Here is a 12906-nt window from a genome sequence, read left to right as displayed (position 1 = left end):
TTAAAAGTGGCTCATTCTTGAAGAGTTTCTTAACTGGTGTCTTTTGGATGTTTCATAGCTCTGAGGAATCTGACAAATTTCCATCTGGAGAGTAGAACCTATCTCACATGAAAGGGCTATAATCCATGTCTCTTGTTCACATCTGTATTGTGTTAGAAAGCTAAGCTGCAAATCCATGAGAAAGTGTTGTGGTACAAAAATCTGAAATACGATGGCTTAGAGTTACTTCACTAACTACTTGATACTCTGGTCTCCAGCCACCTTGAATTCCTGTTTAATGATTAATTGAGTATCACTTATTAATTGAGTATTGACTTTACAGTGGTCCTTTACTAACTATATTATTAGTATTGCTGAAGATCCAAACTAGTCATTTGAATGAATATACTTTCATACACGAATAAAGTACCTTAAAAGAACAGCAGCAAACCTGCCCAATAGGATTTGCTGAGGATGCAAACATCCAAAAGCAAACTTCTTCCAAAACAAGGTATTTTGGAAGGAATGTGAACCAATGTTCTCTCCCATGCAAGTGACTTTGGACTTTTGAACTGAAGTTTTTATTCTTGCATCTATGCATCTTCAGCACAAAAAAACGAAATCAGGAAACATCTTTATGGTTGAAAGGTCCACATTTTAACCATCATGTCAGATGCCATAAATTCCACACAAGGGTTCCTTTTTCCCAGGATACCTTTGAAAGAAAGTCTTACACAAAGTACGATGCCTACCTACGCCTCTAGGAGACCTTACAACGAAGCATTTAAATTTCTTTACCTTCAGAGACAAAAACTTCAGAGGCCTAAGACCTGTGAAACAGCGTAAAATGCATGCTTCTGTCAGAAGACTACATGTGTTCTTCTGTCCTTCTCCCCCAGCCTGTGAAGCAATGCAATAATTTGTCAGATGGCAGGCAAAGCAGCTGCACTGTTGCATTACAGGCAGACGATAGGTCGTGGTCCCGAGCTGTTTTGGGGGAGCCCCTTTTTGGGTGTCTAATTAAAGAAGGCCCTTCCTAAACTGGAGCACTGCTGCTGCTCTCTGGCCCTGCAGCCTTGTATGCCAGGCATAGCTGGTGGGCAGTGCCGGAGGAGACCACAGCACTGGGCTGCTGAAGTGTCTGAGGTATATCCCACACCGCAGAGGACTGGGAATAGAACCTGAGTGAACCTCATGTGCTGGTCATGAGGCTCAAGAGGCCGATGTTAGACGGAATGGCCGCTCATTATAATGACTGATATCAATTTGTAAAAGAATGCAGGGCAGAGTTATTAATGAACGGGCTCGAGCAGCATCATACACATGCCATCTCTTAAGGACATTAAACCCAGCGTGCCAGGTATATTGCACTTCTTTCTGTTTTGCTCCTGAGAGCTTCTGCAGTGACGGCTAGGAACGAAGTCCGTGTACGTCCTGTCCTTGCTGGAACTAGAAATGACAGTTCTCTTGTTATTTGGGGGTGGAGCCACAGCAGCGGTCGGACAACCAGCCCTGTGGTTGTATGAGTGTTTGAAGTGTTTCCAGGGGGAACTGAATGGCTGCATCATATTCATAACCTGAAAAAAAAAAAAAAAAAAAAAAAAAAGAGAAAAAACACTGGAGAGTCTCAGGGAGCGTAAGAGCCAGAGGCTACCCAAAACTATTTCATATGGGACACAGGAAGCCACTTCCTCATGCCAGGAGAATTCCTCGTATTTTTTAGAGGAAGGGGAAATGCTTCTATGGCCTTGTGCAAAGCCTGGTGAGGCCACTGGCAAGACTCCCATTGACTTCCCATTAGTATAGGGCTCTGATGTCCATCATTAGTCAAAGCTGGTGTTATACTGATTTGCCACTAATACTAGCTGAAACCAATGGGATTGGAAGGTGCTCAGGAAGGATGGCCATTTTGGTAAGCTAACACTCCTTCGCCACCAGGAAATTCCAGATTGAACTTGTTTGCCTGAAAAGGATTCTTGTTTAAGAGTACGTGTTTTTTCTGAAAACAAGAACTAAAGCTTCTAGTGCAAAGGTTAATTTTAAATTCAGAGAACCCCCTCATCTTAACAAAGGGACAAAAAAAGTCTGTTATTAATGTAGGACCTAGCACAGGACTGAAGCTTTCATTTTAGCTTTAGGGGGATGAGGGAAGTGGCTCACAACTGTCCTTACACTGTTTTTTGTTTATCTGAGAAGAATGTTTGGATCATTATCAAAATGTGTAGCTCTTACAATGCTTCTGATCTGTCAGCCTGCAAGAGTTTACATCAATGGACACTCTCCAGACAGAACTATCACATAAAATGATTTGCCCCTAGTCATCAAGTAGGAAGATAACCCAGGTATTTGCCACCTGAACTCAGTGCTCTCTCCACTATTCCACACTAAAGGTCTTGAAAATTCAAGTAGTTAGCCCTAGTCTGCATGAAGGTTAAATCAGAAGATCTTAAGAGATCCCTTCCAACCTGTTATTATTCTGTGATTTTTATGATACAACTCATCAGCTCCTCACTGAGAATTTTACTAAATTTTGGACTTCTGGATTTGACTCTAAAGTCAGGAGCCGCTTTCATGGCAGGTACTTTAAAAACCATTTTCCTTGCCTTAGCTGTAAACAAATCTTAACCAGTGGAACATTTCAAGGAAATTAAGTATGTTGCATGGAGTATTATAGCAGGAGTCGAATACTATGGTGACCAGCTGGCTCATTTTCAGCCACCACATGTGATGCATGAGGAACCTGTTGCACTTTCTAATGCAATATTGGGCTCAGCAAAGCACACCTGACCCTGCCCTCCGTTCCAAGTTCAGAAGAGTAACAAACTACAGTTGGTTCACTAGTAACAGAATAAGTAACCATTAATCATTAGCTTATTCGTAAGTGTATGTGTTTCCGGACAAAAAATCCCATCAGGCATTACTTGATTTTCATCTAATGCAAAGCCAAGCCCTTTAGGAATATGTAAAGTAACAGTAAAGACTAAAGGTAAATGAAATACCAAGCCATTTATATAAAAAATATAAATACTTTATTTTCAACTAAAAAGGTGCAAACATGTAACTTTTGGTCACACTTCTCAACACAAAAAAAACTGTCCAAAAAGAGCCATAGTCAAAGAAAGAAACAAATGCTCGAGTGGAAAGACTGATGAGCTACAGAAGAGCCATTTTTTCTTAAAGCCACTGGTCCAATAAAGTGAAAGTAAATGTATTTTGCTAGATGAATGCTTTGTAAGGATATAGGCACTTCGACCCTAACAATCTAGATCTCAACTCACCATTTGGCCCTATCAGAACAATTTCCACTAGAGTATCTATTTCATGCTTTGAATGCATTGTCAAACAAGCTTTAAATCCTACCTATCTTGTTCCAAAAAAGAAGGCTATCATTGAAATTTCAAAGCATTAAACAAAGGCACAAAACTTTAAATTAATTTAGATAACTGTACAAATATATATACACATAGTATTTACAATATTAATAAAAAGTAGCTTGTTACAGGTAAATTAACTGCCACAAGCTGTCCAGTCTAATAGACATGATTCTGATTCTTGTTGACCAAGCCATATGAATCAGAGTGTCAGAGCTGAAACATCACTGTCCTGACTACCAGAACACCTTCTGCTTCGCACTTTGCTGGGCAAGGGTTTGCATTCCAGCTACTGCTGTCGTTAAACCAGTGCCAGCAAACATGCTAACGGTCTCCTTCCCAATTGCACTACTAGATGAAGCACGATGTACCACATTAAGGGAACATTTGCTTGAATCTGCTTTTCCTGCCTATTTCCCTTAACCCCCATCACACCACCTCATGAACAGTGTGTTCTGAAGCTGTGTCTTGCCGTGGTCCCGCTGTCCATTTTACCTTCTTCTTCAAACCACCATTTGGGGTCAGTAGAAAAATCGTCTTAAGTCACATGGAGCAGTTTGTTGAAATTAAAAAAAAAAAAAGATTTAAATACCTTGTGCTATTGAATCATGTTTACAAAATGAGATGCAAATCAGTTCAAGTTGAGAATCTAGTTAGCGTCTCCTTCTGGCTTTATGCCATGTCTCCGTACATCTTTCTGTAGTACAGAGACTCAAAGATGTCATTGTCTCCAGGGCAGTTGTAGTGGCACGCGCAGGTCTTGATGAACATCATTTTCCTTTTCATGATCTCGCCATCAGGGCACTTGAACTCCACGGGGAGGGTGGCTGTTCTGTGGGGTGTGCAGCAGCGCCCATCAGTGCAGACACCACAGAACTTAGCTCTGTAGGTCTTCACGCTGGTGCAGCCGGAGAGCTCAAACTTGATGGGCTTGGAGATTTTGGGGGTGCGAATGCATTTTTTGCCTTTCTGTTAGGATATAAGCAAATACAAAATGTTTAGAAGGCAGGCTTTCACATAGCTCTAAGTTTGCAAGCTAAGGGCATGCAGACACAGTAGTCATTATTATGCTTTCATTAGGCAAGAGTGTCTTATACTGCCATAATAGAGCACTAGAGAAAATTAATGACATTTAATTGTGAACTAGTCACCACTGCAGAAAATACTTAAATTTCAAGGTAAGTCACTTGAAACTGCCTGTCAGAACTGCACATTTTTTGGTAAGACACTAGGTTTTTGCTAGTGGATGGAAGCATCCTAGTAGACCATAGAAGCATCCTAGTAGACCACACATAAAGATGAGACTATTTACCTTGATGTTCTCCTCCAGGTCTGCTTCACAAGGTCTGACCATGCACAGCCTACTCTGCTTCTCTAGTCTGCAGAAGGCATTATCATTGGTGACTCTGGTTGAGATGCCCATGCCACAGGTCTTGGAGCAAGCACTCCATTCCGTGGTCTGCACCAGGCAGTTGTCACGCATCATCGTTGGGTCTGGACCGTACGTGTCTTCCAGTCTGTAAGCTGCAGGGGACAGACAGCTAGGATAAGACCACCGTCTGCCCTCGTGCCCTGCCAGAGGCTCTCTTCGCTTTCCTGAGAAATTCAGGCAGCCACATTTAACTCTGGAGTGGCATCACTTACTACTGCACTCCAGCTGCCAGCGTGCCCTTCATCAACTCACCCCGCTACCTTCAACCTCCATGCAGGGTGTCCCTTCCCCCCAGGCTGCTGTCCGTGGAGGGACCCCCCACTCACCAGCAAGAGCAGGTCCCACGGCGGTCTGCTCCTTGGCCTCGTCGCAGACCCACTCCTCGCAGCACTTTCCAGGGAGCTTCACTCGGCGCGGGTAGGGGCAGTCGGGGCTCGGCAGGCGGACGTCCATGCTGCAGAGGGGCACGCAGCCCACCGCCCCGTCCAGGCAAGTGCACTGGTACTTGCAGCTGCTCTGGAAGGACTCGCCGCTCCGGTACACCATGCCGCCGAAGACGCACGGAGCGCCGTCCCGAGCTGCGAGGGGCAGGAGGCGAGCGGTGAGCCCCAGCCCCGGCTTCCCCTCTCCCCAGCCCGGCGGGACCCCGTCCCCGTTCCCCGCGGCTGGCGGCACCCCCGGCCCGCACTCACCGGTGCAGACGCCGATCCGGCGGTTGGCGGGCGAGCCGAAGTCGCAGAAGAGTCCCTTGTGGTGGTCGCAGGGGTCGCGCTCCGTGCAGAGCTCGCCCAGCTGCTTGGCACAGACGCGGCAGCAGCCGCAACCGTCGGGCACCAGGGAGACGCCGGCGGGGCAGGTGGGGCCGGGCCCCGGGCCGCACTGGCACTGCCCGCTGCACTCCTGGCCCTGCGCCTCCTGCAAGCCGCGGGGGGAGAGGGAGAGAGAGAGAGAGAGAGAGAGAGAGAGAGGCGTCAGGGCCGCCGCGGGCACCGCGCCGGCCGGGGCAGGGGTGGCGGCGCCGCGGGCGGCGGCACTTACCAGGCTGAGGAGGGCGAGGAGAAGGGCTACGGCGAGGCTGGCAGGGGCCATCCCGCGGCGGTCGTCGGCTTGTGGGCGGCGCGGCGTCAGGCAGGCAGGCAGCGGCGTCAGGCTGCCCGGCGGAGGGGCAGTGAGCGAGGTGAGGTGAGCCGAGGTGAGGTTCCTGCCGGGCGATTCTCCTCCACGGCGCTGCGCGGACGGGCCTGTGGCGGTGGGAGCTGGGCCGGCGGGTGGCTGCTCTACTCTGCTCCGCTCCTTGCGACTCCGGCGGGAGAGCGGCTGTGCGACTGCGGAGTGCCGGGGCGGGCGCCCCTTTATAGGCGGCGGCGGCGCGGCGTCGCCAATGGGCTGAATGGGGCCGCGGACAAACAGCGACATTCCGCGCATTCCTGCGCGCCGCGCCGCCCGCCCCGCCCCGCGCCGCCGCCGCCGCCCCGGAGCGGCCCTGACCCCTGACTCCCGCATTCCTCCGTCTGCGCCCCCCCCCCCCCCCCCTCAACGCACACCCCCCGCCTCCTCACGTCGTTTTATTTTTCATCCCGATGTTTTTCAAATGTGAGTCACCTCCGCTGCCAGCGGCTCTCGGCCGCCCCCCCCCCAGCCCCCGGCAGCGCGTTATTTCGAGGCGGGCGGCGGGTCCGGCGGGAAGGGGCGAGGGGGCCGGCGAGGCGGTTGCCAGGGGCGGCCGGGGGAATCCGTTATTTCCCGTCCTCTGTTCTCCCCGCTCTCCCCTCGTGTGTCGTCCCGTCCCCCCCCCCCCCGGGCGGAGCGGACGGCAGGCGGGTGGTTTCGGGGTGACCCGAGCCCGCCGAGCTCCCCGGGGCCGGGCGGGCGGGCGGTGGGGCCCTTGCCTCGGGGTGCCCGGTGGCGAACGGTCCCGGCGCTTTGGTGCCACCAAAAAAAGGTATAATTACGCTACCGGGTATAAATTGACTCTGTGTACCCCTGAATCATAGCGAATATTTGTAATGTGTTCCTTCCCTAATAGATGCTCTCTATGAATAGAGAGAGTGCCTATTTACTCTGAAATATTTGGCACAGCGGAGTCTGAAGCGTGGAAGAAGTGGCTATTATTTTCCCACTGCCTGTGTGCAGCTGTCATTTCTGAGCAACACGTTCCTCGCGCATCCCTGCTTCCTCATCTTGCTGATGGTCCACCCAGGGATTACAACAAGAGACTGGCGTGCCACCACCCTCGGCCAAAACCTTAACGTTGTGGTTTGTATTTGACCGAATCCAAGACCAAAGCATTGTGACTTATATTAATCATTGCAGATAACTGTTATGGTTTTCTTTTTTAAAAAACAAACAAACAAACAGGAGGACGATTCTTCCCCCACCTCCCCACATATCATTTGAATATTCAGTGATGTCATGTTTGACCTCTGCTTTAACACACGGAATGTCAGTGTCTTGGCTTTTGACCTACGGAAGTATGTTACTGTTTAATGAGAGAGACTGGCTTAATTAATGCATCGTATTAGGCAAACTGAAATCTGATGGATACCTTAAAAGATATCATCTTTTGCGTGTAGGCTTTCTCCCACTGCCATACCCCACCTTCTTTCTGTCCCTCCGTGTATAAGCATACTTAAGATGCTATGATGCAGCAATATGTATGCACAGGATTCTTGAGGGAAAAAGAAACATTTTAATGTAAAGCCCCAGTAGGATATATTGTACTGTAAAACTGTTATTTATATACTGCCAGCACTGTACTTTGGCTGGTAAAATAATTTGGATGTCATTTCTTCAGCTTGGAATTCTTCATTGAAAGAAGTAAGATGGGCTCTGAAAGAAAAAAAATAACCCAGAGGAACACTTATGGTAAATAATTTATGTTCCCAAACCCATGAAACCTCCTGAAATCTGTATTTACTTGAAGGACTCCAATGGCCTCAGTGCTGGGTAAATAATATGTGTACCAAACTATGTATGACATGCATACCAAAATGCAAATGTAACCAGGTAAACAGAATGCCTTTTTTAAATGCCTAAATATGGTAGGAGAACATCAGAGAGAGAGAGGCTCTAGACATGTTTTATAACTTTCCATGTAAGAGGTTTTTTCAGAGAAACAATTTTATTAAACAAAACCTAAGAATCTCACTGACAGAAAAAGTATGTTTAAAAGTAACAAACCACCAGAAAGCCAGGAAATCCAAAATTAAAGGATAAATCTGTGCTAAGTCCTCACACCGCGGGCCAAGTACAGCAAGCCCCATCCACTTGCTGCCCTGAGAAAAAAGACTTAAATAGGCATTTGGACTTCACAACTAATTCTGGTCTTGCAGTGCTGTGAATTGGGCATTAGCCCGCTGAATTACCCGTTGTGCCAGCCCATGGAAGTGGGTCAGAATCGGAGTCCATCAGGTTTGCCTTTTGGTCGTTTTCGTTTCTGTGCTGTTAGATGTGACTCAGCGGGTGGTGCCTCGTCTGTGCGTGTGTATGTGAGCACACGGACGAAGGGAACCTGGAAGCAAAGGCAGTTCTTGGACTCCAATCACTGCAGCTTATCCTTCCTGATGGCAGTATCTCATGGGTTGGAGAAGCATACATCTTGGCATTGATGCATAAAATGGTTAAAATGCACTAATTTTGACTTCCATGCAGGTGTTTATACAGCACATGCTTTCAAGATAGTATATTTTCTCTGCTGAAACTAGGAATTCACTACACTGGCCTTGCAGATTGTTTACACAGCTATATACGGTATGTGTGTGTCTACATCAGCTTCAGTTGGTATAGTTCCTTTGGTGAAGTCTTGTAAAATGTACAGGTGTGGATATGCTACATTCCTCTCTTGTGTTTTTCCTTCTTTTTTTTTCCCTCCTTCCCCCCAAAAAGTCACTTGATCAGGTATCAGACATACTGAAAACCTGGCAAGACTACAGGAAAGTGGCTAGACTTGGAGTGTTTGTGTACTTAAAGAAAGAATCTTGCACATTTTCAACTTTCAGTCACAGATATTTTTTTTATAAGAGCAATTGGAGGTCTGAGCCAGCCCTCAAAGCGGAAATCAAAAGCTCCCAAAGAAACATACCCGAGGAATGTGAATCTGATCCAAGAACCATACGCAATGCACATACAGTACTGTCAGTCTTAAAGGAAGTCTTTCCATGTATGGACATCTGGACCCTGAGCTGTTTATCTTCATGATAGGCTTGCAGCTGGCTTCAGACGTTTCTGGCTTGCCTCAGGTTTAGTAAGCCAATTAGTTCCTTTCCGAAAATGCTCACCAGGATATTTCTTAAAAATTGTAATAAATATATCTCAAAATCCTGAGAGGTCTAGTTAAAGTTACGTTAGTAGACTTTTGCTTAAAATGCAAATTCCAAGCAAGGCTTACTCTGCTAGCTCAGAAATAGAAACAGAATATAAATAAAGAGATTTATTCCATCGTGAATGTGGTTGCCTGGTATTTGTCGTTCTTAGAAGTCATCTGGTAACTTATTCTATGTATCTACAGGCATAGAATGTTCTCTAAAGTAGGCTACTTGCTGGGCTTTTACTCGTCCTTTTCTGGAGGGACACGTGAGCGCATGAATCAACAAAGGCAAAGCGAAACAGAAAACTTCATTTCCCTGGAGCTGTCAAGCAAGTTATCCACGTTGTGCCATTTGTATTGCTTTGTTGGAGAGAGGTGCGTGGTACAAGCCTTCTGCTTTGGAGCCGTGACAGTTCACGTCAGCTGGTCTTGCCAATGAGAGGCATTAGCCCTTCTCCACAGCGAACCAGAATAAGAAGGCTGAGCAGTGCAGTGGATGGCATAGGGCCTATGGAAATGTTCGCTGCTGAACTGGTGGACCTAGTCCAAGTTCCTCGAGATACTGGGTCAGATTCTCTGCTAGCATCAGTTGGGCAGATTCACTGAATGCACTGTTGGCCATCAAAGCACTTGAACTTGAGAAGTCCAAGTCCAGTGAGCTAAAGCTACTCAGCAGTATGAGCAAAGCAAAACCATCAGATGTGATTCCCATTAGCAGATCTGAATTCTATTGTCTTCTATAGTCATTGCTATTACGTTCTTTATGTTCTAACATGTAGTATTTTGTTACTTCTAGAGTCACTGAGAATGCTGCTTTAAGCTCTTGGCTTCATTCTCAAAAAGTAGCTGGAGTTTTTTGTCAATGTGTGTGGTCTTAAAGCAGCAAAGCGATTACTGGAAGTAGAATAATCTAAATGAGCATTCAGAGCATATGTAAAACTATTTGTATGAAAGAGAGATTGTAAGTAGCATGAAGTTCAAGGTTCTTTACCTTCCAAGCCTCAGGTTGAGTATATCTGGTTTTATTCAGAAAAAATTGCCATAGGTCTTATCAGCACTGTAGGGAACAGCGTTCACTGCATCTGTGCAGAGCTTGGCCATGTTCTGGGTTTTTGTGGGGAAGCGCACAGCCCTTCCACAGCTCGCAAAGGTGACTAAGGACGAACTTCCAGTTGTTTATTTCTCAGATTTCACTGAGGTTTGCTACCTCTTGCAGTAGTAAGTTAACTAGTGTAGGACTGCAGTGAGTCCCTACCCACTCCTTTGACAATTGTCCTATAAATGGTTAACAATTCATAAAAAATGTCACTGGCTGGAGAGGAAATGTGACCAGGGACTTGATTCAGAATATCCACCAGAAATCCTTTGAGGTCCATCTCTTAGCAGAACCACATGGAAAACAGCTGGGGGAACACTTCCTCCCACTCTGTCATGGCTTATGCGGGGAGGAATGAATTGGATCTGCTTATTTTAAAATTCATGTGGTGTTATTTTCAGGTTTTCACCCTTCTCTCAGGAGCTGTCAGAGTAAATTTTGATGTTTTCCATTTTTTTTTTTCCCCGGGCTGATAGACATCTATGTTTAATTAAGACTTGACCAAATTAGGGACTTGACTTAACAAATGCAGTTTGCTCTGCTGTGGACTATGGGATCTCTTAGTTTATGTTGTAGCTGCTGTGGAGAAGTAGAGCCCTGTGGAGAATCTTGCAGGATACATTTGTCCATGTTGTCCGATAGGGTAGGGAATGATGAATAGAGCATTTTCTCTGAGGAGAGAGAGAGAACACTGTCTGTAGAATTGTCTGTAGAAATGCCCCCTTTTTGATATAACCCGAGTTCACTGACCTTGGAATAACGTAGCACGGGCTTTTCTGTTTACACAGGCCTTCCTGAGAAAGTGCAGGAATTGGGTTATTGTATGGGTCTATAATGCCTCTGGAGGACTTGATAAGCACACTGCATCAGCTGACCTACAAAGGAACGCAATGACCTCCATGTATGAACATATGATTTTAGAGATTGCTTGGTTTTCAGGAAAATGGTTCCCCGTGGTTCAGTTGCCAGCTTGGCTGGCGGTTTTTTCAGCAAGTGATGTGTGGTATGTGGCCTGTGTAAATACATCTGTACAACTGACGCAGACGGGGAAACTAGGATGTAACCTACAATGGCCAAGGTGGCTTCCTTATTGACCCACGGATGTGTGTGAAATTTAGCAACTACCGGACCAGGTCTGGAGACCATCTTACAGTGCTAATCTCTCCGGTGTCGGTGGGAAATTCTCTGTTGGACTGTTTTTCACACGGAGCCGAGAAGAGCAGATACTCGAAGAAAGGTGCATTGTCAGGGAAGTGGGGACGTTTCTAAGATATTTTTATTTCCTGCAGGAACTAATTGAGGAAAATTAGTTGTTTTAAATGGCGACGGTCCCCAATCTAGAGTTTACAGCCATGTTACTACAAATGTCTTGGTGATGAGTGGCTTTTAAGTAATAAGCATGAAGTTGTAAAAGTGGTAGGACTTACGCTAACAGCAAGTGTTTCTGATCATATTATGCCATTTATAACATTTTTATTAAAGGATTTTAAATAGAAATCAAAGTTAAGTTTTTACTGTACCTAGGTGTTTGTTTTGACCATTTTGGACAATGAGGTCTTTATACAGATCAAGTCCATGAAGTTATTTGTGATGCATTTCTTGTGAGGAAGTTACCTGTGATGGATCTTGTGGAAAAGTCTAACCTTAATAACATAGTAGATCTGTATGGTTAGTTAAGACTCAGTTGCAACATGGGACGGAAAGACAGTTCATCAATTGCCTTTTTTCATTACCTAAGATTTGCAAGGTATTTGGAAATCCTAAAACTGTCCTAACCAGTGTGAGTTAGGAACTTTGTAATACAAAAATTTCAGATGGGTTTTAAAAGCATATATGAACTAGCCACATCGTTTTCTTTCTCCTCATGTCACTCACAGGATACAGTGTTGAATTTCAGATTCCCCCAGGAACAGCTTTTTTATTTTACTGTCTTACATTTAGTGAGACCTCATCTAGGCCTTTACATATCTTTTTTTTTTTTCTTTCTTTCTTCATAAATGACTTGCAAAGAGTGACAGTAGAGTATATGACTTGAGAAGCGTGCTTTGTATTTCTTTTTTGCCATCAAGCTGCCACAGGGGGGAGTAGAAGTTTGGAAAGGACCGTGCTGTCCAAGAAGCCACCGATGAAAGCGTTGTATTCCACGTGCCTACCCTGGCCAGTCCCTTGTGGGGAGAAGAATGGGCACAAAAGAAGCGTGGATGTGCTAGGAATGAAAGGGCTGGTTGGAGGAAGGAGCTGTAAGGTTTCTGCAGCTGGGACAGGCTGAATGGTTCACTGCATCGCAAAACCACCCTGTTTTTCTTATTCATTCCAACCAGCTTTTCTGTCCAGATGTAAGGGCAATGTGACTGAATTGTTTTCCTGCCTCAGGAGGGAAGATGACATGTGGGAGTTGTACAGTGCTTGCAAAATCCCTGTCGGTCTGACGAAAGGCTTTTCCCACGTTAGGACTATTTGCTAATAAAGAAAAAATGCTAGGCAGAGGCAAGGCATCTTTGCAAGGCAGAGGACACGGTGAGGAAAGTTTGCCAACGTGATAGGAAAGGGTTGTTCTTGGGGCACTGCTGGTAGGAAAGGGTTGTTCTTGGGGCACTGCTAGCGTTGGTGAAATCCACTGTCTGCTTAACGCACGAATAGCTGGACTGTCTATGGGTCCTATGCAGCAAGGATGAGGAGGGGGGATGAGGGGATGCGTTCCTCAGGCTTTGGCCCTGGCTGT

The 12906-nt window shown here is 46.1% G+C and overlaps 1 protein-coding gene across 1 annotated transcript; it reads right to left on the bottom strand.

Annotated features, from left to right (window-relative positions):
* Window positions 1-4022: 4022 nt before the first annotated feature.
* CCN2 (cellular communication network factor 2) lies at window positions 4023-5871 on the bottom strand. The gene is made up of 5 exons (XM_086632076.1): window positions 5821-5871; window positions 5475-5697; window positions 5109-5360; window positions 4663-4874; window positions 4023-4319 (listed from the first exon to the last, which is right to left on the bottom strand). The coding sequence occupies exons 1-5, from the start codon at window positions 5869-5871 to the stop codon at window positions 4023-4025; spliced, it is 1035 nt and encodes a 344-aa protein (XP_086488202.1).
* Window positions 5872-12906: the final 7035 nt, after the last annotated feature.

The sequence above is a fragment of the Tauraco erythrolophus genome, chromosome 2, assembly GCF_009769465.1.
Source record: "Tauraco erythrolophus isolate bTauEry1 chromosome 2, bTauEry1.pri, whole genome shotgun sequence".
Classification (NCBI taxonomy): Eukaryota; Metazoa; Chordata; class Aves; order Musophagiformes; family Musophagidae; genus Tauraco; species Tauraco erythrolophus.
This window is presented reverse-complemented; position numbering and strand designations above follow the sequence as displayed.

What these genes read in the sequence shown, in the direction of transcription:
- CCN2 (XM_086632076.1), bottom strand. Translation starts at nt 5,871, where the DNA reads ATGGCCCCTGCCAGCCTCGCCGTAGCCCTTCTCCTCGCCCTCCTCAGC. An exon ending in CCGGATCGGCGTCTGCACCG is followed by an intron (nt 5,361 to 5,474) that starts GTGAGTGCGGGC and finishes TGCCCCTCGCAG; the next exon opens with CTCGGGACGGCGCTCCGTGC. An exon ending in CGTGGGACCTGCTCTTGCTG is followed by an intron (nt 4,875 to 5,108) that starts GTGAGTGGGGGG and finishes TGTCCCCTGCAG; the next exon opens with CTTACAGACTGGAAGACACG.